This window comes from Folsomia candida, unplaced genomic scaffold (genome assembly GCF_002217175.1).
Source record: "Folsomia candida strain VU population unplaced genomic scaffold, ASM221717v1 Fcan01_Sc011, whole genome shotgun sequence".
Lineage (NCBI taxonomy): Eukaryota > Metazoa > Arthropoda > Collembola > Entomobryomorpha > Isotomidae > Folsomia > Folsomia candida.
Genome location: NW_019091203.1, coordinates 3523394 through 3548789, shown reverse-complemented (window position 1 = coordinate 3548789; position 25396 = coordinate 3523394). Strand labels below are relative to the sequence as shown.

At 38.3% G+C, this 25396-nt stretch overlaps 3 protein-coding genes across 4 annotated transcripts; 1 reads left to right on the top strand and 2 right to left on the bottom strand.

Moving 5' to 3' along the window:
• The first annotated feature begins 1910 nt into the window (after positions 1-1910).
• On the top strand, positions 1911-7027 carry LOC110854864 (mucin-2). Its single transcript, XM_035855684.1, has 4 exons — positions 1911-1988; positions 3670-3851; positions 3937-4067; positions 4127-7027. The coding sequence occupies exons 1-4, from the start codon at positions 1953-1955 to the stop codon at positions 6307-6309; spliced, it is 2532 nt and encodes an 843-aa protein (XP_035711577.1). The 5' UTR covers positions 1911-1952; the 3' UTR covers positions 6310-7027.
• A 3519-nt stretch (positions 7028-10546) lies between these two features.
• Positions 10547-13377, bottom strand: LOC110854863 (probable polyketide synthase 44). Its single transcript, XM_022103289.2, has 2 exons — positions 11782-13377; positions 10547-11557 (listed from the first exon to the last, which is right to left on the bottom strand). Exon 1 carries the CDS (start codon positions 13351-13353, stop codon positions 11938-11940), a length of 1416 nt encoding a protein of 471 aa, XP_021958981.2. The 5' UTR covers positions 13354-13377; the 3' UTR covers positions 10547-11557; positions 11782-11937.
• Positions 13292-24984, bottom strand: LOC110854860 (phthiocerol/phenolphthiocerol synthesis polyketide synthase type I PpsA-like). Of its 2 annotated transcripts, XM_022103288.2 has the most exons (7): positions 24852-24984; positions 23873-24011; positions 21262-21657; positions 20996-21158; positions 18434-20914; positions 17138-17635; positions 16386-17030 (listed from the first exon to the last, which is right to left on the bottom strand). In XM_022103288.2, the coding sequence occupies exons 1-5, from the start codon at positions 24865-24867 to the stop codon at positions 18914-18916; spliced, it is 2715 nt and encodes a 904-aa protein (XP_021958980.1). In that variant the 5' UTR covers positions 24868-24984; the 3' UTR covers positions 16386-17030; positions 17138-17635; positions 18434-18913. The 2 variants fall into 2 exon arrangements, with proteins under 2 accessions (XP_035711528.1, XP_021958980.1); XM_035855635.1 differs by lacking the exons at positions 20996-21158; positions 21262-21657; positions 23873-24011; positions 24852-24984 and having other exon boundaries at positions 13292-17030; positions 18434-18907.
• Between the last annotated feature and the right edge of the window lie 412 nt (positions 24985-25396).

Here is a 25396-nt window from a genome sequence, read left to right as displayed (position 1 = left end):
ATTTTGAATACTTCGAAAAAAGTTTATTCAATCTGACCTTTCCTACAAGGGTGGCACGGTTTAAATTTTGTTAACATGCTGAGAAATATTTATGGCGTACAAGGTAAGATGTTACCTGATCAGCACCATATGCAGACAATTATGCCACGTTGAGCTAATTATGAGAATAGTTCCCGTTATTTCCAGAAATTAATCCATTTATAACGTTTCTGTATATTCTAAATTGGATTTCGTCGGTTTTTCTACTGCGTAGTGTGGATAATTGAATTCATCCCTTTATTATTTTGCGGCGTACTTAAATTACGTGTGCAATAAAGCTGCAATCGGATTAAATAATATTTTCGAGTCATTCTGGCGTGAGAATCAAATCCAATAAATTATACTTCAATTGATGCGAGTACAGTGTAATAAATAACTGAATATGTCATTATGTGCTTACCTGGCGCTTGGCAATATGCCTGACCGCATGAATTGCATTAGGCCAAGTTCAATGTCAATACAATTTATGGATACATTAGTAAAAAATAAGCTCATTGTCGCTGTTGTGAATAAATATATTATTTTGGATCTCGCTCGGCACTTACTAGGTATGCTTCCGAAGTGTTCAATCAGTAAAATTTCTCTGTCATATTGTAACGTAAACAGTGAATTTGAAATCACACGCAATGTATTTTTTTTTGTATTTTGATATTGTGTATAAGAAGTTTTGAAGAAAGTAAAAATAATGAATAGCCCCGAAAATGGTGCACGTAACCAACTCGCAAATGTTTCTACATGGTGACAGCTACTATTGATTTGAAAATTTTTAACCGTGATGGAATTTCTACCCGCCAAAAACACGTGTCCACTTAATCAAAATTGCGAGCGGGCTGAAATTCAAATCAAATCCATTACGTTTAAGTATTTTCCAACCAATATTTCTCGAACTGCTCCCTATTCTATTCTTACATTTGCAAGAAGTTAAGGCGAGCCTTGAGTCTTCCCTTCGTGCGTTATCCCCCCCCATGTGTCATGCTTCGTTATGAAGATATTAAAATTAACTTTTACTGTTAATACATATGCAATGAAATTTAAATGTTATTACTTTAAAAATTGTATATTTTTAACTTAACAAAATTGTGGAGCAAGATTTTAGGTCCTTCCTGTGAGGGGCAATAAACTATTAACGAAATAATTTGTTTTTCAAAAAATTATGGGTCTACCTAGGTACAATTTTGTTAAGCTAAAAATATAGAATTGTTTATAGTAATAATATTTAAATTTCCATGCATATTAATGGCGAAGGGTTAATTTTCAGTTCTTCATAAGGAAACATGATACATGGGGCAGACGCCGAGAAAGACGCGCAGGAATAACTCGCCGAAGTTCATATTAACCTTATGTAACCTTCACACTGCTAGTACATATAACCTGGTTTCTAACTTACTTGCTAACTAAACTAACCTATTGAGGTTAACCTCTTCACTCTTCGTCACTGGATTAACGCTTTGACCTTTAATTGTAATTTGGGCTAGCTAATTAGCTTACATTCTACTCTTTGTCGGACTTGTGTTAAAGCTGATTTGTCTGATCAGTCACACAAGAAAAGAACCTGCTTAATGGCTAAGAAACTTATATAAATGTCCGATATTTTAGTAGTGGGACACCACGGTAGTTTACCTTCTAGGATAATGATATTGTTGACCCAGTTCGATGACTATGTATATAAGTTACTTGCGATGCAAAAATACCGACGAGCAATACCAATTAAAAGCCATCCCTATTCCAGGAATAATAACGTCAAGGGTAATTATGTACTAATTAAGTCGGGACTCTTTCATACCCCAATCCGCTGATACTATCACAATGATGGTACTAATAAATGCGTACGAAATATATTATTCATATTATGAAAGGTTCCGATCCTTGTCTTCAGTAGTTTGCTGGAGGTGCAGCGACACACTGGCCGCAAAATGAGCTCCCAATTAATTTGCAAGAGTACATTTTTCGTAAGTATTCATGCCATAATCCACATTTTCATGCGAATTTAAGAGTCAGACTAAATCGATTCTAAAGAGTCAGCCACCACAAATTTTAAAGTTCTAAATCAATAATATGAACCTGTCGCCGTACTCCTTGTGTGAGTAAATTAAGTCAAATTTTTTAGCAGATAAGAGGGGGGGGGGGCATAATTTTCTGGGGAAAGAAGGCGCAGGTGGAAAGACACATTTGGAGATGGGATTAGAAAATTCGAAACTACTGTTTTTTACTTCGAACAGATTTTTAACCTTTTCTAAATTTCGATTTATTAATATACGAATTTTTTGATAACCTGGTTTTTGGCCTTGACACAAAGGCATGGCGAAATGCTGATTGGTTCAATTTTCCACACTTTTTGAAACGTTGTGGCAGTGGAGAAATAGCGAGGTTATCAAAATGAACCTGCGTGATCTCACATTGGACTTCAAAGGACCCACATTACCCTGTGGCTCACTGCCCCAAGACCTTCCGAGAATTCGAACAGCCAAAATAGGTCAATTTCGACTTTAACAGTAATTGAACTATTTTCATCATGAAAAACAACATAAAAATACCAAAATTGAGTAAAACAAATCCAATTTAAAATTCCGCCATATTTTTGCGTTAAAAATTTAAAAAGTAAGCAAAGTTAAGATGGGGAATGAAAAAAAGAAAAAAGTTATCTAGAAAAATGAACACAATTTTCGCAGTATTGAATACCAGTATTAGCAAAGATAAATATATTCTAATTCTATTCACCCGTTTCAAAGATATGCTCCTTTTCATGTACTGTTAGGTCCTAACAGTTAGGATACTTACTTTTTATCCGAACTATTTACGTGCGTCATCCTAATCGACCATAACCGTGCCATTGGTTAATTCCCCAGCCAAACAATATCGCTCCATGATCACACACTGAGGAGGACAACCCTTCACCGACAGAATCACCGATTTCGATGGCCTTTGGATATGTTGTAGTCCTAGGTGAGTCTAGCAAAAGTGAAGAAAGATTTCATTCAATGGCCCCATTTGCGCCCGCCACACCCACTCAAAGGTGCGAAAAACACGAAAAATACCCTGTTTTCGTTCATTCAAAAAATCACCAAAAATCCAATTTTGATCGGATTTTCATAATTTAAGCGTTTTTGTGATCTTAGATAGTTGTTTTATCATATCCAATAGCAAACTCAAATTTTTTGAAATTTTGATTTTTTCGAAGGCTACCCCAGGTCAGGAAATTTTCGAAAATACTCAAAAAATTAAAAAAATTGAGTTTGCTATTGGATATGATAAAGCAACTATCTAACATCACAAAAACGTTTAAATTATGAAAATTCGATCAAAATTGGATTTTTGGTGATGTTTTGAATGAACGAAAACAAGGTATTTTTCGTGTTTTTCGCACCTTTGAGTGGGTGTGGCGGGCGAAAATGGGGCCATTGAATGAAATCCTTCTTCACTTTTGCTAGACTCACCTAGGACTACAACATATCTAAAGGGCATCAAAATCGGTGATTCTGTCGGTGAAGGGTTGTCCTCCTGAGTGTATTTAATAACAGGTTGCAATTATTGATTGTTCTACTTAAGTTTTTTGGTGGGTGTCTCGTCGAACATGTTATTCTGAAATAAATTTACTAATACAACATATTCTACCTCCACGTAAATATTTAGATAATTGTGCTAGCCACTATTTTGGTGGACGACACTTTAACAAGGAATGTGGTTCAAAACAACGATTCAAAGGGTTCGGCCCAGATAAGAATGGGTATATTGACTGATCCTACTAATGATACAGATTGTTCTGGTACTGGGGATCCACCGGTTCTACCAGCTTTTGCGGATCCCAACAATATGTAATTTTCGTACATTTCTTACACGGTTAGAAATATTGATGTAAATGGATACTTAATTACATATCTATCTATTAATTGCACGCAGCACAAACTTTTATCAGTGCCTCTGGTTTCCTGATAACACATGCTCCTGCGCATACTGGTACCTGGCTCATATTGCGTGTTCACCAGGGGGTTACTTCGACACGACCTTATTAGACTGTTTGCCAATTGAAGGTAAGAACGCTATATAAATTCTAAGTTTTTAGAGAAATGATAAAATTTTTAAATTCTAGTGACCTCGGGACCAACGGATTTGCCGACTACGACTGAACAATTTACAACAGAGCCACCAACCACAGAAGGACCCACAACCACAGAAGTACCCACAACCACAGAAGTACCCACAACCACAGAAGTACCCACAACCACAGAAGTACCTACAACCACAGAAGCGCCCACAACCACAGAAGCACCCACAACCACAGAAGTACCCACAACCACAGAAGTACCTACAACCACAGAAGTACCCACAACCACAGAAGTACCCACAACCACAGAAGCACACACAACCACAGAAGCACCCACAACCACAGATCAACCAACAACCACAGATCTACCAACGACCACAGATCAACCAACAACCACAGACCAGCCAACAACCACAGATCAGCCAACAACTACAGATCTACCAACAACCACAGATCTGCCAACAACCACAGACCTACCAACAACCACAGATCAACCAACAACTACAAATCTACCAACAACCACGGATCTACCAACAACCACAGATCTACCAACAACCACAGATCAACAAACAACCACAGACCAACCCACAACCACAGATCAACCAACAACCACAGATCAACCAACAACCACAGACCAGCCAACAACCACAGATCAACCAACAACTACAGATCTACCAACAACCACAGATCTGCCAACAACCACAGACCTACCAACAACCACAGATCAACCAACAACTACAGATCTACCAACAGCCACAGATCTACCAACAACCACAGACCAACCAACAACCACAGCCCAACCCACAACCACAGATCAACCAACAACCACAGATCAACCAACAACCACAGATCTACCAACAACCACAGACCTACCAACAACCTCAGATCTACCAACAACCACAGACCTACCCACAACTTCAGACGTACCTACAACCTCAGACCTACCCACAACAGCACAACCAGTAACAGAGTTAACAACACCTTCGCCGTTCACGTGCGTAGAAGAGGGCACCTTCCCACATGCGAACTGTACCATGTATTACCGATGCATACTCATTATGAATCAAATGGTCAAATACGAAATGGCCTGCCCAGCAAATAGTTACTACAACCAGGTTTCTAAATTATGTGTACTTGGAACCTGTCCAACAACCACACCGACAACAATTTCCTCCACTACATTAATAACTACCATCATAATGACGACTGCTGACACTACAACCCAAGAAGTAACTACCACACCTGTCACAACTTTCATTCCCTCAATAACCACTGCCGGACCCGAAATGCCTACCTGTACTGACCCAGGAGTGTACCCATATCCAGGCGATTGCACCCAATATTTCAAGTGTGTTGAGTTTGCAGGAGGTTGGTACATCTATATTTATAAGTGTCCGATTGACAGCTATTTCGACGGTACCATTCCGGGTTGTGTCGTTGGAACTTGTCCAGCAACAAATCTAACTACATCACCTCCAACAACTACTGAAATTACTACAGTTTCCGATACAACACCAGAATCCACCACGCCAGAAGCAACGCCAGTGGCATCCACCACAATAGCCCCATTCCAATGCGGCACCACGGAAGGTACTTTCCCCGACCCTACCGACTGCACAAAATACAAGAGATGCATAATAATCGCTGGGGTTATGCGCTTATACACGTACACTTGCCCGTCAGGGTCATCTTTTGATCCTGCCAAGAACTTATGTGTGACAGGAGCTTGTCCAACTACACTCCCTCCTACAACTACTGCAATTACAACAGCAGCCACCACCTCAACGCCATCTACAACATTAGCCCCATTCCAATGCGGCACTACCGAGGGCACTTTCCCCGAACCAACAGACTGCACAAAATATAATCGCTGCATTTTAATCGCTGGAGTTATGCGCTTGTACTCGTACACTTGCCCTGCAGGGTCGTATTTTGATCCTACAAAGAATTTATGTGTGTCAGGAACTTGTGCAGGCACACAACCTCCAACGACAGTAATTCCGACAACGACTGCAATTGCAACAGTACCCACCACGTCAGGGCTTCCTACCACAGTAGCTCCTTTCCAGTGCGGCGCCACCGCGGGTACTTATCCGGACCCTACAGACTGTACGAAATATAATCGCTGCATTCTAATCGCGGGAGTCATGCGCTTATACTCATACACTTGCCCTTCTGGATCGCATTTTGATCCAGTAAAGACATTATGTGTTCAAGGAACTTGCTAATGATGGTGCCCATCTTTTGAGACAGTTTTATCCAAATAGTCAGTATTCATGTCCAACGGTTATTAATTTAGCTACTATTTCAGCACGATAATGGTCAAAGCGATATAGAAATTTGGATATTAAGTTTCCAGAAAATTGTTAACAACCCAGTCCACACATTCGTGATTATTATTGTTATCTCTATAGTTCGCCAAATACTTCTTTAATCTACGCAATCAATGTAAACATTCAAAATATCTTCCACTTATCATATTATTGTAATGTGATACTTCGCTAAATACTATTCGACATGTACGACATTATATCTTTCTTCTGAATCCATTAATGTTGAATATGGAATGAAACAATTAATTATTCTACTAACTTGTTAGGTTACCGGATATATGTTCCATCAAGAGTTACTAATCATTATTTTCGTAAATTTGGGCAATTACATATATCAGGAGTTATCGTAGCGGAAGCGGGATGATGTAAATATCTACTTTGTGGGGTAACCACCCTTGATGAAGACAACCAGGCTAGCGGCGGTAGCACATGAAAGGATAAACTCCGACCCATACAATCAATTGCCGATAAAAGAAAAATTACATAGATTATACAAATAATTTACGAAATAGAAATTTAACAAGCTCTCACCTGAAATCAAAACCACCATCTGTAGATATAACCCATGAATATGTTTTCATCAAATAAATACAAATTATTCAGTAAACACTTATTTACAAAGCCTAATTATAAGACTTATGACATAAGTTATCTATGTATGTAGATATGCAGCGTAAAAAAGCTTATTTACTAGGGTTGCCCCGGGTACCAGATAGTTACCCGGTACCCGGCATACCCGGCCTGTTTTGGGATCCCCGGTACCCGGCCGGGTATACGTCAGTACCCGGTCTACCCGGCCGGGTAATTTATATATTCAATTTTCTTACTTAAAACGCGAAACCTTACAAAAAAATATAATCCGACGGAGTTCATTTTTGTAGTTGGTATAAAAAATATATTTGGAAATAATGGGTACAACCTTGGGCAACACTTACCGTAAATACTCTATTTATAGCCGGGGCTAAATTCCAAAACCGAGGGTCACGGACCCGGCTACAATTAGAGACCGGCTATAATTAGAGAGCCGGCTAAATTTTGTTTTCTTTCAAGATTTTTTTTAAGTTTCTGTCATGATTATATCCATAATTAACTTAAAAGTAACAGGTAAAACTTAGTAGTTCAACTTATTCGTTGATTAGTATAATGTGCTACATTTTTCTTGAATGGACTATGAACAGGGACACAGCGGACAAGACAGGTCATAATTAGAGACCCGGCCATAATTGGGGACCCGGCTATAATTAGAGACCCGGCTAAAATTTGGAAATCTTGGTCGCTAGACCCGGCTATGTTTGGAGACCGGCTATAATTAGAATAGGGCTATAAATAGAGGTTTTAGGGTATTTGGAAATTATCAAATTTACAAATTTTAAAATAACTTTGAGCCCACTCACGTCAACGAATCATCAATCAGTCAATTTGAATATAATTTGCATTAAGCATAACTTGTGCAGTTTTTGCAAGATTTACTCAAAGCTTTTTCTATAAACCCATCGTAAGATTATTTATTTCCGATACTCATACTACCGATCATCAGCGAGAGAAAATGCGAACATTCATGACAAAAAGATCAAAATAGACGTCTTTAGTTGATTTGCGAGGCTTTCGAAGTGCTATCGTGCTAATTGATTCGCAGGATATCACCTGGAAAGTCTCGCAAAATTTGTTTTATGATGGGATTCGAATCCGCTCAAGAAATAACTTTTTTAAGCCTCACAAGTTTGCTAAATGATTGCAATGATAAAGAATGCATTGTCGTGAGTACGCTCTTTGTGTGTCCCACATGATACTTTCATCTTTCTAGCCCGAATCTTTAACCTGAGAAGTTGAAATTAAGATAGGCTACATCGGTTACCTAGTTGACCTGTGGGGGTCGTAAAAGTGTAACCATAGAGAAGGCGACCCATACCAATTTTTACAAAATAAAACGTTCATCTGAAATTTGTATGGAGGTTAAAAATGAAGTCTGCACTGTAGAAATTAAAATTGTAATTTTTAAAACTTACAAAATTGTTGAAAATTCTAGAAAAGTAGAAAAATTCCCGTTATTTTCAATATATATGTAAATATTACCCGGTACCCGACCGGGTAGCCGGGTACCCGGCAAAAATTTTAGGCCGAGTACCGGGTAGCCGGGTACCGGGTAGTACCACTACCCAGGGCAACCCGAAATATTTACTCACTTTAAAAACTTTCACTGCTTTTACAATTCAAACCATTTTTTACCCTTTCCTCAAGGGAAGTTGTAGTGTGCAGGTAAACATCGATATAAACAATTTCCTATACGATTATGTAGCATATGTACATACAAATGCCGGATATGAATGACATATGACTTTCTCCATTTATTGAACCACAGCCCCCAAACTTTCTGAGCAGGTTCGCGTCAGTACTAGATCAAAGCACAATTTTTGGATTTCAAAAATTATCAAAATCTAAGAAAATCTAACTCGACTTATAATTTAAATTTTGCTCAAACATAGCGAAAAACGAGACGGCTTTGGCGTGTGATTAGTTGTCTAATTATACGAGCATCATATTCATGCAGCACTTTGTAAAAATAAAATTTGATTGAATTGTTAATTAAAACGGGTAAATATCTGATGCATTTACAGTAAATTTTAATTGTTTGTGAAGTTTATCAAAATAATTTACCAAAATAGTTAAAAACTTCCACTGAACGAGGCCCAAAATCCGATCGGCAATTATCCGTTTTAATGGAGAATTTCCATTATATCCCATTTCCATGATTTTATTCATATCAGCCAACGAACCAATCTCTACTCGTTGCTGCCTCACGTACAACAATTTCATGCTGAAAATACATTCTTAATTTAAATTGCTAATAAACCTCAATTTCTAAGAATTTCATCCCATATATCCCTGGTTAACTCGAATAGTGCAATGTCTTACACCACATTTGTATGGGCGTGTCGTTGCGTTATCACCACTAGCGATTTGCAATACCGATGAGCTCCAACACTCTTAAAAACCATGCGTCCATCATCACGGGGTGGTGTACACATGTATCGCCTTCAACAAATGCTGACAACCTTTTTAACCTCATGGTGCCAAATTTTAACGGCTAATGTCAATTTTAACACTATTAGGTGGGAAATATGATCACTCTACGACGCAGTCACATACACAATCACATATTTAGGATTGACATATTGAAGATTAACACGCGGGTTTTTAAGTGTGTAGAAAAATTCTAAGTCAGTCAAAAACAGATTTCCAGGGGTACTCAATGTTCTTTGTAATACTTTGTATGTATGTATGTAGAGTGTGGCCACCTGACCAATTCAGTTAAGCTGAAATTAACATTTCTTGCAGAAGTAAAATTTTTGTAGTGTTGTATTTGCCTAAATCATAGCATGTATAAACGTACTATCTGTCCACGGCAAGTTGAACCCGGAGATATGGGAGACTAAACTCAGTTCAACGTTAATAAGCATGGGCCGGGATTTAGTCTTCCATATCTCCGGGTTCAATTTGCCGTGGACGGACTATGTAAGCTTTGTCAATGTCTGACCTCCGATCTATGAGATGTATGCATAAATATGTACAGACATACATTAATGTGCATTTAATTGTGCTGCAAATTGTTCATTGTCAAATTTTTACCCATTTTACGCCAGTTTAATTTGGTCCTGGTTCCTGGCAGACTGCTAAAAATGTGGTGAAGTCATATATGCAAATACACATATACACCCGTGATGAAATTTATTTAGTAATAACTTCTCAGCGTGGGTAATAAATAGTCTGATTCTAATCGGTTAAATTTCATCAACTCAAAGGTTTATGTGTTTATATCTACATTTTTCGCCCAGGAAACGGTAATGTCCGTATTCACAGCGCCGCTACATTCGGTTTGGTGATGATTCCATACTATTTTGCTAAGAATGTCCCTTCCACTCAAAGGACCATGTTTTGGTGAGACGGTTCATATTTTATCTTTATTGATTTTCTGCATTAAGGGATGAGTTACATTTTTGAAATCGACCCGTGGAATGACACCAGATAAACTTGTATATGGAACTTTAGAAGCCAACATATCCCATTTGTTCATTCATATTACGTATTAGATTTCACGTTAATATATTTATTTACATGATTTGTTTGCTCATATGATTTTATTTTATTTCATTAACAATTTAAATTTGGAATTAGTTAAGACATATTCTACATAATAATTTCAGGAACACGTTTTTAGACAAACATTTTTTTGAACCCGGCATTTCCACACATCCCGTATTTTTCTAAGGAATAAAGCCTGAGTTTTGCCCGACTAATTAATTAATTATGGCGTAAAGAAGAAACAAATGATGTTGGAACTGCTGAAAATTTTTTAGTTGCTCAATTTTAAGATTAATGTGATGATGATTATTGCCTCGATAGTTTATATATCTCCAAGTAAATAAGTAACAAGCCAAGGAGATGTGTGGAAGTGGCTTTGTGTCGAATATAAATTTCATTACTACATGTACATATACATAAATTTAAATCTGAATTATTTATTTGTGATTTATTTATATTTAAACATTAAGGACGACAAAAGTTTTGTCTTAATTTGGTTAATTTGTAAAAGAAATTAGACATTTCTTTTACATAAGCACGATACATTGATAGGAATGTAAGCTTACATTAGAAAAATTTCTTATCTGGTTGTAAATATGTAGATAAGAATTTATTGACATTGAAAGTGCAAGTATGATGTAACATATATTGGCAAGCACTAAACCAATTCAACTGAAGAAAGGTGGCAAATGAAAAAGCTATTTCGAATAATTAATCTTATACTTGTCAAAAATTCCTGTTTTCTTTGCCAAAGCCAAATCTTTACGAAGTATGTCCCACGAGGGAATTATCTTGGACGGGTAAACATCAGGAATAAATCGTGCCAACTTTTTGCTCCATGTGATATCCTTCTTTCCTCTAAGGAAGGGGACGTAAAACGCAGGAGGATTGTCAAGCAGTTTTCTATGATCACTTTCGTACCCTATTGCATGCTTTATAAACTCGTTCATTGGGGAGTTGTCGTCGTTCAATTTCTTTACTCGTTCAAAAAACTCGTCTGGTTCGAGGACATCCAAATTAACTCCGAGTTCTTTGGCTACTTCGTCAAATTCACGCTCGTCACCTATGGACCATGCATGACAAGGTTAAATTGGAAATTAATTTTATTCTTAACAGCTTCAGTTGTTAGGTCGCATAACCTATAACATAAAATTGTGACGTGCAACTTAACTTACAACTAAAAGTCTACTTCGGATTTTTGCGTCTACACGGCTTGTAAATTAAGCTATTAGTCACAATCGTATGTAGGTTGTGAGAATCTATGCCGGCCTCAATTAGTAAACTTACCTAACTCGGGGTTGATCACGTTGTATATTTCACACGGTGTGCTCTCCATAAAGAACAGTCTAAGCGAATATTCTGCACACAGATCGACCGGCATCACGCAGAGGGGAACGTTCTCGGCCGGCATAAAACCAAGGTACATATAGGTCATCAGGCGCATCATTTGGAAACTTTCAAGGGAACATTTCCACCAGTTTTGCTATCCCCTCCAATATTTGGCATCCTAAATACCTTGCAAGGAATACTTCGAGCTACCGCTTGTTCTATTAGGTTGTCGCAGATTAATTTGGAAATTATATAGGCAGAATTGGTAAACTGGTCCACTTGACCCAGATTAGGCCAGGTCTCCTTATATATCTCGTCCTCATCCAATTCGTGTTCCGCTCCAATGCTTGAGACATGGTAAACATATTTCAGCTTATTCGCCACAGCCAATTCGAGCACGTTCTTGCAGCCTTGTACATTGATGATTCTACTGCTATGCAGGCTTTTAGTGGCACTGTATCTTTCTGGCAGCGAAGCACTAACTGCTAAATTAAACAGCGCATCAACTTCACAAGAAATTTTTGAATATGTCGTAGAATTCATGCCCATCAACTCCTTTGTCACATCCCCTGGTATGGTTTCTACCCAACTTTCCAACTCGTCTAGCGAAAGTAAATTTTTGTTCTGTAAATAACGAAGGAAACGATCATCACTCGAACTTAAGGAGCTCAGCCTCATCAGACAATAGACTTTTTTAATTGATGGATAGTTCTGCCTCAGGTCACGTAGTATATAAGGCCCAAGGGTTCCTGTTGCTCCAGTTATCAAAATCGTCGAAATTTTGCTTAGTGGGCATAATGTTAAGGCTAGATTGCAACCGATTTGAATATTATCTGGTAATTTTGCATCGTAGTAAACTAATTCCCTGATTTGATCACGTGTCAAAATTGTAATCGGTTCGGTTCCCGAAATGATGTCGACCAAGCGAGCTGATAACTCTGATACGGTTCTACAGTCTTTGACTGAATTAATTGATATTTTGACTCGTTTTCCAACTGATGCTTGTAATCCATTCTTCATCTCGACCATCATTATCGAGTCCATGCCCAAATCCTGAAAGCTGGCGTGGTTATCAATTTTTTCATTTTCGTTCATTTTCAATGTAATCCGTATGATTTGTTTGATATATTTTTGCAAAATCTCGTTGTGCGCATCCACTCCACTCGCTGAATCGTACTCGATCCAAAATTTTTCACCGTCTATTTGGTAAGCAGAAACTACCGATGAGTCCATAATGTTGAAAAGTATTCCTCTTGCAGAAGCCAAGACTTTTTTAGCGGTACTCAGGTCGGCCTCATATGGGATCACTTGAGTTTTGTGGGATATCATTGCATACTCCAATGCAGCAAGCCCTTGATTAATTGTGAAAGGTTTTAGAATCGAATGCTTAATGTTTGCGGCAAGTCCAACCGACCCCCATTGACCCCAGTGAATTGTCAGGGCAGGAAGTCCTAACGAATTTCTGTACTGGATCAGGGAATCGAGATAATAATTAGCGGATGCATAGTTGCATTGCCCAGGCGATGCCATCTTGCTGTAACTTATCTAGGTATCTGGTAACTTCGGGTGCCGGAGGGCTACGACCAAGTAGGAGGAGTTTCGTTGCACCAGCAGTTATCATCCATTTAGCTACTTCAAGTCCAATTCCCCCTAAGCCACCAGTAATTAAATACGTGGCCTCGTCATGAAACATTTTATAAGCTGGCACGCCATTCTTGTCCATTTCTGGCATAGATATGACCACTTTTCCAATATGTTTCACTCTCTCTACGTATTCCAATGCCTCTTTTATGCGGCATGATTCGAAGCATGTATATGGAAGCGGGGTTGGACACTTCCTGCTTTCTAGTTCTCCCGCAAACTGGGATCTTAAATTCCGCATTAGGGATTCTACTTCCCCACTTGGAAGTGTAGAAATATCGATAATTTCATATTTTATATCTGGTCTTAGGTTTTGAACCTCTCGTTTACTCCAAATGTTCATTTTGCTCATTTCAATAAATGTAGCACCATTGCCGCACACTGATAAGGTGGCTTCCTTAAATCCTGTTCCAGTTATGGAATTCAGAACAATGCTAACTCCTCGTCCGTTAAGTGCAGTTCTGATGTCATACTCATATTCAGTTGTTCTGGAATTAAATACATATTTCAATCCTAGACTTTTCAGGTAGTTCCGTTTTCTTTCAGTTCCGGCGGTGACAATAATAGTGCAGCCGATCTCCTGAGCCAACTGAATGGCCATGAGGCCAACTCCACCTGATGCTGTGTGGATAAGCAAAACATCTTCTTTCGTCGCTTTGGTAAGACATGCAATTGCATATAGCACAGTAAGTGATGCTAATGGAAACGTTGCAGCGTCATTGTACGTCATACTATCAGGAATTGGCATGACGGACGTTTCGGGTGCATTATAATGGCTTGGAAGGGGATCTCCTATACAACGAAGGGCAAAAACACGGTCTCCTAGTTTGAAAGCACTGCATCCTGGTCCAACCTTTGAAACAACTCCAGCAATATCAATTCCGACATGATTTATCAAATCGAATGCAGAATCAGGTTTCGTCACCACTAACATATCCACGAAGTTAATTGAATATGCCTTAATTGTTATCTCCACATGTCCATGCTGGATCGGATCAATCTTGAACGGAATAAAGTGGAGGTCGGCAATGTCAAATGTTCGAGGAATAACGAGTCGAGTTTTTTCTGTTCGAGGAATCTCGAGTGATGAATTTTTCACTGTATAATTCTTTAGACGAGGAGTGCAACGTTTACCCTTCCTGTAGGCAACCATAGTCTCCGAATCCCAGTGGAAGAGTTCTGAGAATACTTCATTTTCAACATTTTCACTATTGTCAACATCCACAGCTTTGCATCTATAATCACTGTTTTCATTTGCCAGAACTTGCACCATCGAAACGATAGGCGATGCATCAGGTATGCTGACAAATTCGTCTTCTGGTCCAGCGCACATGCATCCTTTGGTTATCGTAATTAATTTTAAAGAATTCGCGGTAGGATGTTCAGCCAAGTATTTGCAAATATACATGAATCGCTCGCATATTTTTAAGTAGTTTAGACCAGGTTCCAGTTCCCAGGTGAAAATTATGCCAAGAAGTCTCTCAACATGGGCTGAAATATATTTTGATATAGTCGAGTATCCGTCCGGTCCAACGTCATAATCATCTAGAATAGTGCAACTCTGTCCCAAGTTTAAAAGCTTTTGCTGAAGTTTAAAGCTAAGGGACTTTTGCTCATGATCACCAAATAATAACCAAGTTGGACTGGCAGGCCTCAATGTTTCTCCGGAATTATTAATGGAGGTACACGCATAGCTTCCGAATTTGGCCATAATTAATGCATTGACCCCTCCATATGTTTCGATGTCCACAACTTCTGTGCATCCCAAACATTCAAGTAGAGCCCTCCATCCGTCCACTGATAGCTCACAGTTCCAAGGGCGAAGCTTGAAGTCCTCAAACTTCCAAAACCCTTCCAAACCTCCAAAAAATAGATTAATATCCCTCGAAGGCTTGACAAGCTCATCTATGAGTAAGTAACCATGAGGCTTGAGAAGAAATTTCAAATTGTTTAGAGATTTTTGTAGATCTTTAGTAGCATGAAGAACCCACGAGGCTATGATAATATCGTAATGCTGTGGGATCAATCCTTGGCATAAAGGGTCTGCATCTATGTCGAAGATTTCGTAACTTGCTGCAATCTCAGTTTCTTCAAACAATTTTTCACCTTTTTGCAAAAACGCAGGAGATAAATCAGTATAGGTATAATGAAAGCTTGACACTCCAATGTCATTAATAATTTTAATTAGTTGAATTGTCCTACTTCCAACTCCAGCTCCCACTTCCAGTATTCGGATAACCGATTTTGTTCTAACTGAGAGTTTCTCGAGAAGTGCAAACACCAGTGGATTGAGAACGTGCCGTTTCTGTACGATCAAAGAGTCAGTGTAGTATAATTCTGCTAGTCCCTTTCCATCTTTATCCTCTGAACCATCAAACAGTAAATCGACCATCGAAGTTTGGCCGGTTAGGATTTTAGCTAGACTGTTCCAAACAATTCGAGCATAACCTGTATCTTGTACTCCCCATTCAAGATGAGTGTCTAACAGTGTTTCTTCTACTTTTAAAATGCTTGAACAAATACATTCAAATTGTAATGTTTGTTGGCTTTGCGAGGGAATAAAACAAAGATCCTCATCAACGGGTTGTTGTCCAACTTGTAATTCGAAATATCCATCACTTGTCATTTCCAATAATATATAACGCAAAAACTTCCTCAAACTTAAAATAACTCTGAGGTTCTCTGTAATGTCCTGCAAGCTATAGGATGTGTCATCACTTATTCCAATCTCTCGCATAGCTTTCAGCATGTATAAACCAGCCAATTGGTTCAAACTATTATAATATGATTCTTCCTTTTCTGTAAACTTATTACAGACTTGTACAGACTCAACAATTTCATGAAGTGAAATTGTTCCCCGTTCTTTATCTGAAATTCGCCTCTCCTCTGGTCCCATGCTTTCGTTCCAAATGCATTCCGCCATGGTATAAGCTCCTTTGAGAGTTGATTAAAGCCATAATATTTTGCAACGAAGTTTGCATGATTTCTATGCCAAGCAAAGAAGCTATCAGTAGACCAGTATCATCGTATATGTGTGACTCGTTGTAATTATTCCCTAGTTTTGTGAATATGTACCCTGACTGTGCAGAGCGACCCCACCAAACAAATTTCTCAATCTGGACAGGAACCATTAACTTGGCCGTACCCATTTCGGCAAGATGTGCTAATAGAAATCCTTGTACTTGGAGAGCAGCATCAGTAATCCATGGATGAATTATAAATCGATCAAGGTCTTCTTGCGTTTCAGAACATTTAAATGTAAATAAATATTCCGAGTCATTCTCAGGATTCTTCCATACATCCTTCGTTGAAATTGTTTGACACGAGGCCCCAAGTTTAAGCTCGCTGTGTTCACTTAACCTTTTGTAGTCATAATCAATCTTCACTGGCTCACAGACGTTGTTAAATATCTCCGCAAAGTTGAGTATGCTTGGATCAGGTGGGGATGGATTAGCCTCAAATCTGGCTGATGCGTTTTTCACCCATTTGAATTCTGATTGTCCTAACTCCAACCGAGTATAAATCGTGGACACTGTGTCGCCTTCACTATTCCTGGATACAACTACCTGTTACATTTAACGTAAATTAGGTTTAAGATATAAGTCGGTAGATATGGGATCATTTCATTAAATACGATATGTTCTAGTAGACATTAGATAACGTGTATGTATACCTGGAAATCTGTACCTTGATCTTCATTTAAGCAGATCGGTGTCGATATTACAAAGTTACTTATGGAAATAGCATTAATTGGCTTGAAGTACGCGCCTTCGTCACATTTAGCATGCGCAAACCCTGAAGTCATACACATGTCCATATATCCTGCACATGGAAATATAATTTTGTCCCCAATGAGATGGTCCTTTAGAAATGGCAACCGTTGAACATGCACATTAGATTCAAAAATAGTAATTTCTGACGCATTTGGGAAGTAGGATCCAAGAAGTGGATGAAATGGATTTGTGCCTTTATCCTGAATTACCATCCAGTGGGATTTTTCCTCGAATACATATCCTGGTAAATCAATTTTCTTTGCCTGAGAATACCTATGGAACTTCTCCCAATTGACAGGAATGCCCAAAGTATAAAGTTGACTTAACGATAATAGAATAGTTGCCCAATCCGATCTATTTTTGCGTATGGATGGTAGTACAATTAGGTCGTTTGCCACCTGTAATAATTATGATAAACTGTGTTGAGATTTATTTTTGATATTACAGTGTGCAACAAATTTAATGCTACGATGACATAATTTTTATATCGACATGATCGCGTAAATTTTAAAATTTCAAACTCCTCATAAAAATCTCAAAGGTATATACGGACAATTTCCTCGTCGCCGATTTTTAATATCGTACAAAGGTCAAAGGTCAGTATTATTTTTGTGAACAAATTTGAGGCGTCGAAAAAAAAACTTCGTGGATAATTTTTTTTGAACTTTCTAATATTTCTTATCGGATACGACATGCGTTTTGAAGCAAAATGAGCTTTGGTCGGACCGTGTACGATTTTTTTGACGCCCACAGGAAGTTTGCATGTCAGGACTGTAAATATAAAAACGTATATTTCAGTTTTCGAATTTTCGCCGCGGTGGCGATTTTGGGCCTTCAACCTGTCCTTGGCGAAAAATTCCTGTGGGTGTCAAAAAAATCGTACACGGTCCGACCAAAGCTCATTTTTGTTCAAAACGCATGTCGCATCCGATAAAAATATTAGAAAGTTCAAAAAAATTATCCACGAAGTTTTTTTTCCGACGCCTCAAATTTGTTCACAAAAATAATGCTGATCTGCACCTTTGTGCGATATTAAAAATCGGCCACGAGGAAATTGTCCGTATATACTTTTGAGATTTTTGTGCGGAGTTTGAAATTTTAAAATTTACGCGATCATGTCGATATAAAAATTATGTCATCGTAGCATTAAATTTGTTACATACTGTATACTGGTGTTAAATTAAACATTCAATTACTTTTTCTGCGTTGGACACAACAAGCGGACTTAGCACTGGATGGGGTCCAACCTCAACGTACAATTCGTACCCATGTGTTACAGCGCATTGGGAAGCATCAATAAAACTTACACACTCCCTTGTTTGTCTTATTAAGTAGTTAACATCAATTTCGGAAATCGATTTCCCTTGGACTCCAGATATGTAATTAATCTCTGGGGGCTGAAAATTAATACCATGTGCAATCTCCTCGTACTTCTTCAACATCGGATCCAGTTGCCTCGAGTGGAAGGCATGCCGTGAATCCAATTGGTGGGTTATCAGCCCGTTGTTAGCACAATACTCTCTAAAGCCATCGATAAGTTTCGTGTCTCCAGCTAGAACTGTTTGTTTAACTGAGTTAATGGCAGCAACGTCTAGGCATTTATCTCCTTCTTTCTGAATCCCTGCATTTCGTAGGCTGGTCCACACATTGTCTAAGTTAGTGGCCACAACCAGCATTTATGACGAAGGTAAGGCATCGATTAGTTGGGATCTCATAACAACTAATTTCAGGGCATCGTCCACAGTAAGAATCCCGGCGGCAACCATGGCAGCAAACTCGCCTAAACTGTGCCCAAGAAAAGCATCCGGTTTCACACCCCAGGACTCCCAAAGCCGTAGTAGACAAATTTCAATGACAAATATCGACGTCTGACTAGCGGTTGTAGACTTCAATTTCCAGTTATCACCGTCAGAATTCCATACACTTTTCTTAATGGAGAAGCCATATTGATCATTAAGAATTGCTTTAATTCTGTCAAAGTTTGACTTGAATACTACACTTGTATCATATAGTTCTTTCCCCATTTGCAGATATTGTGAACCTTGTCCAGTGAAAAGGAAACAAACTTTTGGAATAACGTTTCGCCTGGAAGTGGAAACTTTAAGGTTTTTAATGCAAGAAAGAAGGTCTCCTTTGTTTTCTCCTATGGCAACCTGGCGAATGTGGAAGTGCGACCGAGCAGTGTGCATGGTATACTCAATGTCATTTAGATCATGACCACAATGTTGAAGAAATATTGAATACTCGTTGATCTGTGCTGCTAATGATGTCTCTGTCTTTGCTGAAAAAGTAAGTATTCTTAGTTCCCTAGAGTCCTTTTGACTACAGAGGTCATAGTAATGTACTTCCGGAGGTTCCTGAATAATTATATGTGCCTGAGCTCCAGTGATTCCGAAAGAGTTCACACCAGCAATTCGTGGGCTTTGGTTAGAATTCCTAGGCCACGGGACGTTGTCCATGGGGATCAGTGCAGGTATGGATGAAATATCTATATCGGGATTTACTGTCGTCAAATGCAGGTGTTTCGGTATCAGATCAAACTTCATAGCCAAAACGGTTTTCTGAATACTGGCGATACCGCACACCGACTCAGTATGCCCAATGTTTGTTTTTACGGATCCTATAATTAGTGGGTTACCCACTTGCCTTCCACCATATACTTGTTCAATTGCCGCCACTTCAATGGGATCACCTACCGCTGTGCCGGTCCCATGAGCTTCGACGAAATGTATATCATTAGGGTTAACTCCTGCTCGATCGAGGGCAAGCTGCATACATTTGGCTTCAACAGTGACTGTTGGTGTCCCCATACTTCGAGATGAACCCTCCTGCACTACTGCAGACCCACGAATAAGTCCCCAAATTCGATCTCCATTCGAAATTGCGTCTGGAAATCTTTTTAGGATTAGAGCGCCCACCCCCTCAGCACGTCCAAATCCATTTGCGGTTGAGTCAAATGTTTTGCATCTTCCATCCGGTGCAAGAACTCCTTCCATAGCTCCATCACCAAGAGGGAATGGGTGAAGAAGGAGATTCACTCCAATTGCTATTGCAGTATCGCAATTTTCGTTTCTCAAACTGTCGCAAGCCATATCAACCCCGACGACGGATGTGGAGCAACCGCTCTCGTTGGAAATGGCGGGTCCAATAAGATCAAAAAAGTGAGCAATTCTAGCCGTCAAAGGTCCGAGTGAGTTGCCCATATACATGCGCAGAAAGTCCATCCCATTAAATCCTTTAAACTCCTGCATTTCCTTAAAATCATTTCTCCACCAGCCTCCAAATACGCCTGTGAGAGTGTTCTTTACCGTTGACGGATCAATGCGAGCATTCTCCAATGCCTCCCATACAACCTTGAGTGCAAGACTCTGCTGGGGATCAAGATAATCCATGTCCGCTTGGTTCGTGTTAAAAAACTTTGCATCAAACATGTCCACCGGACATGACAAGAATCCAGCTTCAGTTTTTCGGACATCTCCCATCATCATAAATGAATTATCCTTCGTCCACCTCCATTCAGGGACGCGTACAATTCCATCACCTCCGTTTTCAAGCAACGACCAGAACTCGTCAATGTTATTCGCCCCAGGATATCGGCATGCCATGCCTACGATTGCAATTGAATCGCTCAATGCTGATGTCAGCCATAGTGAATTGGGGATGGATGCACAATCTTGCTAATAAGATGACCGATCAAAACAAACAATAAACATCATAAATCATATTTAAACGGGTTAAGCAATTAGATACAGATTTACGTTTGTGCTCCCAGACTTGGGAGGAAATACAAGTGAATTCCACAATTCAGTTAACTCGCTTTCGAAAGTGTTGATTGTATTACACGTTGTTTCCATAGGATGACCCGTACTCACAAACCACGCCATCTTTACGTCGTCGCCATTTCGAGGTTGTGGGTATTTACTGCAAGAATAATTTTAGCAATGCCGGTATGCAAATACTGCATACATATACTCTGTATACCATCAATCCGTTTAAGCTACTTTAATGGTTATACGATACATACCCAGAAACATCCATTTCGACGCAGTATTGAAGTTTCGCGTACAGTTTCTCAAGTTCAAGGATGGATTTTTTTGTATAGTTTTCATCATTTTCAATTTCCGCAATCAAATCCGTCATTTTACGTTGACCAGTTGTGCATCCAAATTTTGAGTTGATAACGATAGCCGCACATGGAATTCCTTTATCATTTACCCATTGGACACCTTTCTTGCGAAAAATGGAATCGCAATTTTTCAAAGCAAGGCAATTGCTGTCAAGAAACACGCCACACTTGAGTTGAGGAATTTGTTGAATGTGAAGGTTTGCAATCGACCGGAATTTCACATTTTTGCCATTGTTACATTTCTCTCCTGAATTCAGGCGACGGCAAAGTTGAAACTCGGATTTCAGAAGCTTCCTAAATTAAATCGAATATTTGTGTCATACTCTAGAATGTGTTAACATTTCGATTATTTTACTAAAAAATTATCAAATGATTTTACTATTATGTTAGTTGGATACATAGGTAAACAGGCATAGCCACATGTATGCAGTGAGGCATCCACACATAACAACACTTGACCACATTGAGAGATTGGTACACACCTGAACCGTTTTTAGCCCGAAATAGGGCTTATGTAATTGTCATGTTCGTCTGCCTGTCTGTCTTTCGATAGCTCTCGAACGAGTTGACCGATTGACTTGAAATTTTTATCATATGCATACTGGACAAAGTTAGGAAACGAGTTGGATGATGGGCGAAATCAGTCCAGTGGTTGACCGGTGGGGGTCATCGGAGTAGTTGGGGTATTATTCACCAAAATTTCAAAATCGTAGTAGAAAGCTCAAATTTGGTAGAGAGGTTGCTAATGGCTCCTAACGAAAGAATATGAAGTGAAATTGGAAAATTTTCCAACCGCAGAAACCCGTTTGGGTGACCCATACCGATTTTTCAAAATCATCCAATCGAGCTGAAATTTGGTATACAGACTGCTAAGGGCCCCGAATGGAAGAATATGAAGTGAAATTGGTAACATTTTTAAAAGCCTGGACCCGTTGGGGTGACCCATACCGATTCTCATAGCTTGTTGCAAAAAGCTGAAATTCAGAACGGTGATACTTAATGGCTTCTCATGAAATTGTATGAAGTCAAATTTGTATGAACAAAAAGTAACCAGAGGGGTACTAATTATAAGGGGTACCCATACCGATTACTAGGAGTTCGTATATTCAGTTAAAATTTAGTGTGGAGTCGAAAAATGACTTAGGAGGGTTGAATTTCGAAATTTTTATACGAACAGCTTCCATTGCTCGTGGTATTTGATGCCAAGTAATACTACCAATTGACGTTAGTTAATGCAAAAATTGGTGAAAAATAGTATAGCATTCTGACAAACATGGGTTTAGTAATCAATCCTGGTTCGGGCTGAGCAAAGCTGTATTGATAGGTTTTTTAACTTTTCAGATATAGTTCCCCATTTGGATATAAACTGAATACTTGGTGCCGTACTGCACAAGTATGTCAAATATGTATATGTAGAACATAATTCTGACCACATAACATTTGGGGATACGAAAAAAAATTGTTGCACATATAGTTGGAAATATTTTTGTGTCCGATGTGATATGGGATTTACAATGCGATGACGCGAGTGGTCTCGCCCCGATTTTGACGAAACGACGATAATTATGTAGCATTAGACAAATAATTAAACACGTGTTTCAGGATTTTACATAATGCTCAGTTTGAACGAAATTATGACGAAATCCGTGAGCGAGAATTCCCATTTTCATTCTCCATTACGAATTCCATCATATTTCGTTTAAGCTTAAAATGCGTGGGCATGAAGTGTTTTTTCCGATTTTATATTGCTTGTACTCAAAATAGTACAAATTTTGAAAATTTTTGAAAATTTTTGAAAATTTCTGAAACTTGTCAAAATTTTCGAAAATGCAACAAACCAAAATGGTAGAAAACCACCTCGTGCCGACCAATTTTAAGTTTAAACTAAATTATGATGGACTCCGTAATGGAGAATCTGTATTTTTCTCTCATGGGAGCAAAATACAGATTCTCCAGATACACATACAGATTACGGTGAAAATGGGAATTCTCGCTCACGGATTTCGTCATAATTTCGTTTAAACTGAGCATTATGAAAAATCCTGAAACACGTGTTTAATTATTTGTCTAATGGTACATAATTATCGTCGTTTCGTCAAAATCGGAGCGAGACCGCTGGCGTCATCGCATTGTTAGTTCTTTCCCTTGCTGGGGTTGCTGGTAAAGCTGGACATTTCAAGAACTAGTTTGTGATCTCAACTATTCAACACGGCAACCAAACTCACTGATTGGCTAAATACATACATACTACAGTATACAAAATAATTTATTATATAACAAAACAGGCTTGTTGAAGCACAAATGTGTAGTAAATTCGTCGCGACTGTTCATACATTTCTTTCTCCAATTACACATTCCGACTTAAAAATAATTTTAGATTCTTTCTAATGATATGATTTTTTTCAAAGGTAAGAAAAAGGAATTTGTTCCTTAAATTTTTAACAAATGGAAGAATAATGACTGAAGTAGGAAAAAATACATATTTACATTTGTGTCTACAATAACTTACGTCATGTCCTTCGAAACCTTTTCAGAAATAATGACACCAAGCGGTCTCGTGGTCAGGGTTCGCTTCAGTGAGCGTCCCAGACCGATGCACTTCATAGCCTCTTTGTCATTCCCTGCACAAGTTATCCACATCTGGCTCCCTAAATAGGATACAATTATACAAATCAGATAACAAATTTACTTAAATGACCGGTTTCTTTATATATAAACCCGAAATGATTTGATGGTTAGTAAATTAAGCCTTAAATAAACCGTTAAACGCATACAACGTAGGGGTGAAACTGAAACTTCATAACATTTTAGAGGTGACATGTATCGAATTCAACAGCTAACAGTTAACAAAAAAGATATTTAACAATTTCGTGTTCATTGAAGTCGGTACGGATGTCACCATTAAATTGGGGGGTCAATTTAAGTTAACATTGATATATGTATCAGATTTAACATTTAGCGACCTCTAAGTGACCTCCAAGTAACCTTTGGTGACCTTAGAGGTCAAAATGAATGTCACCATTGACTTCTGCGCTACATTTCCTATCGAATTGACATATACATACATAATGTTTGTCGACCTTAATCTGACCTCTAATTGATATTTCGTGACCTTTTCAGACGGACGGACATACCAGTCCTATAAAGTAGTTTCACCCCTTAATTTTCACAAGTTAAGAATGAAGTTGTGAGGAGTTACAAATTTAAAATAGGGGACAAGTTTTTCTATTTGTTCATGTGCGGTATATCTTTTTTTATTTTTTTTTAAATTTGTTATATTTGTATTTAAACCAACACAACCTGTACTGATTTCTAAAAGAAGACTACTGCCCGCCATAAGTTTTGCATGTAAAAAAAAGTACTGTCGTTTTAAGCTACACACCATAGCTAAATATTTAAAGAAGATAAATCATTAAAATAAACAGATCTTTCTCGTTGTGAATATTAGCAATTTTATTACTTTTGTATGCATATACTAACCAACGTACCTATATCTCCACCCATTTCGAAAATTACAAGATGAACGTTGGATTTAAAAATCAACGTTGGAAACTTGGGTTAGCTAAAAATCTCAACTTGAGGTAAATTAAATTGCGATATTCAGTTTGATGCTGCTAATTAACAACTAACCTCACTATTTTTTTCCAGGTTTAAATAGATGCCTGTAAATAGGGTGGTTTAAATATCATGCTGAAATGGAAAATTTTGCAAAGGGTGAAGTCCCTAAATCTCCATGAGTTACATGATTTGGGATTAAGATTTTTAATAATTATTATCAAAACCGGCTGAACATGATTGCAAAATTGTTAATTGCTGAATTTCAGAAACAGAATTTCGGTAACTAATGGAAATTTATAAATATTTCCATTGAAAAATTTTCCATTGTAGCGTGACATTTTAACCACCCTGTATTACTCAGATTGCAATTAAGTGAAAAATATTAAGATAAAGATTAGAGATTTAACCCATAAAACGTGTATAAATATATAGTTATACAATCTTTGCAAAGCTGCAATGTTTTTCATATACAGGG

Bases quoted from the DNA above. Each gene is read 5' to 3' on its own strand.
- LOC110854864 (XM_035855684.1), top strand. From the start codon at position 1,953: ATGAGCTCCCAATTAATTTGCAAGAGTACATTTTTC. The intron at 3,852-3,936 runs GTAATTTTCGTA...AATTGCACGCAG, and splicing joins TTTGCGGATCCCAACAATAT to CACAAACTTTTATCAGTGCC. The intron at 4,068-4,126 runs GTAAGAACGCTA...TTTAAATTCTAG, and splicing joins AGACTGTTTGCCAATTGAAG to TGACCTCGGGACCAACGGAT.
- LOC110854860 (XM_035855635.1), bottom strand. From the start codon at position 16,387: ATGGCGGAATGCATTTGGAACGAAAGCATGGGACCAGAGGAGAGGCGA.
- LOC110854863 (XM_022103289.2), bottom strand. From the start codon at position 13,353: ATGGCATCGCCTGGGCAATGCAACTATGCATCCGCTAATTATTATCTC.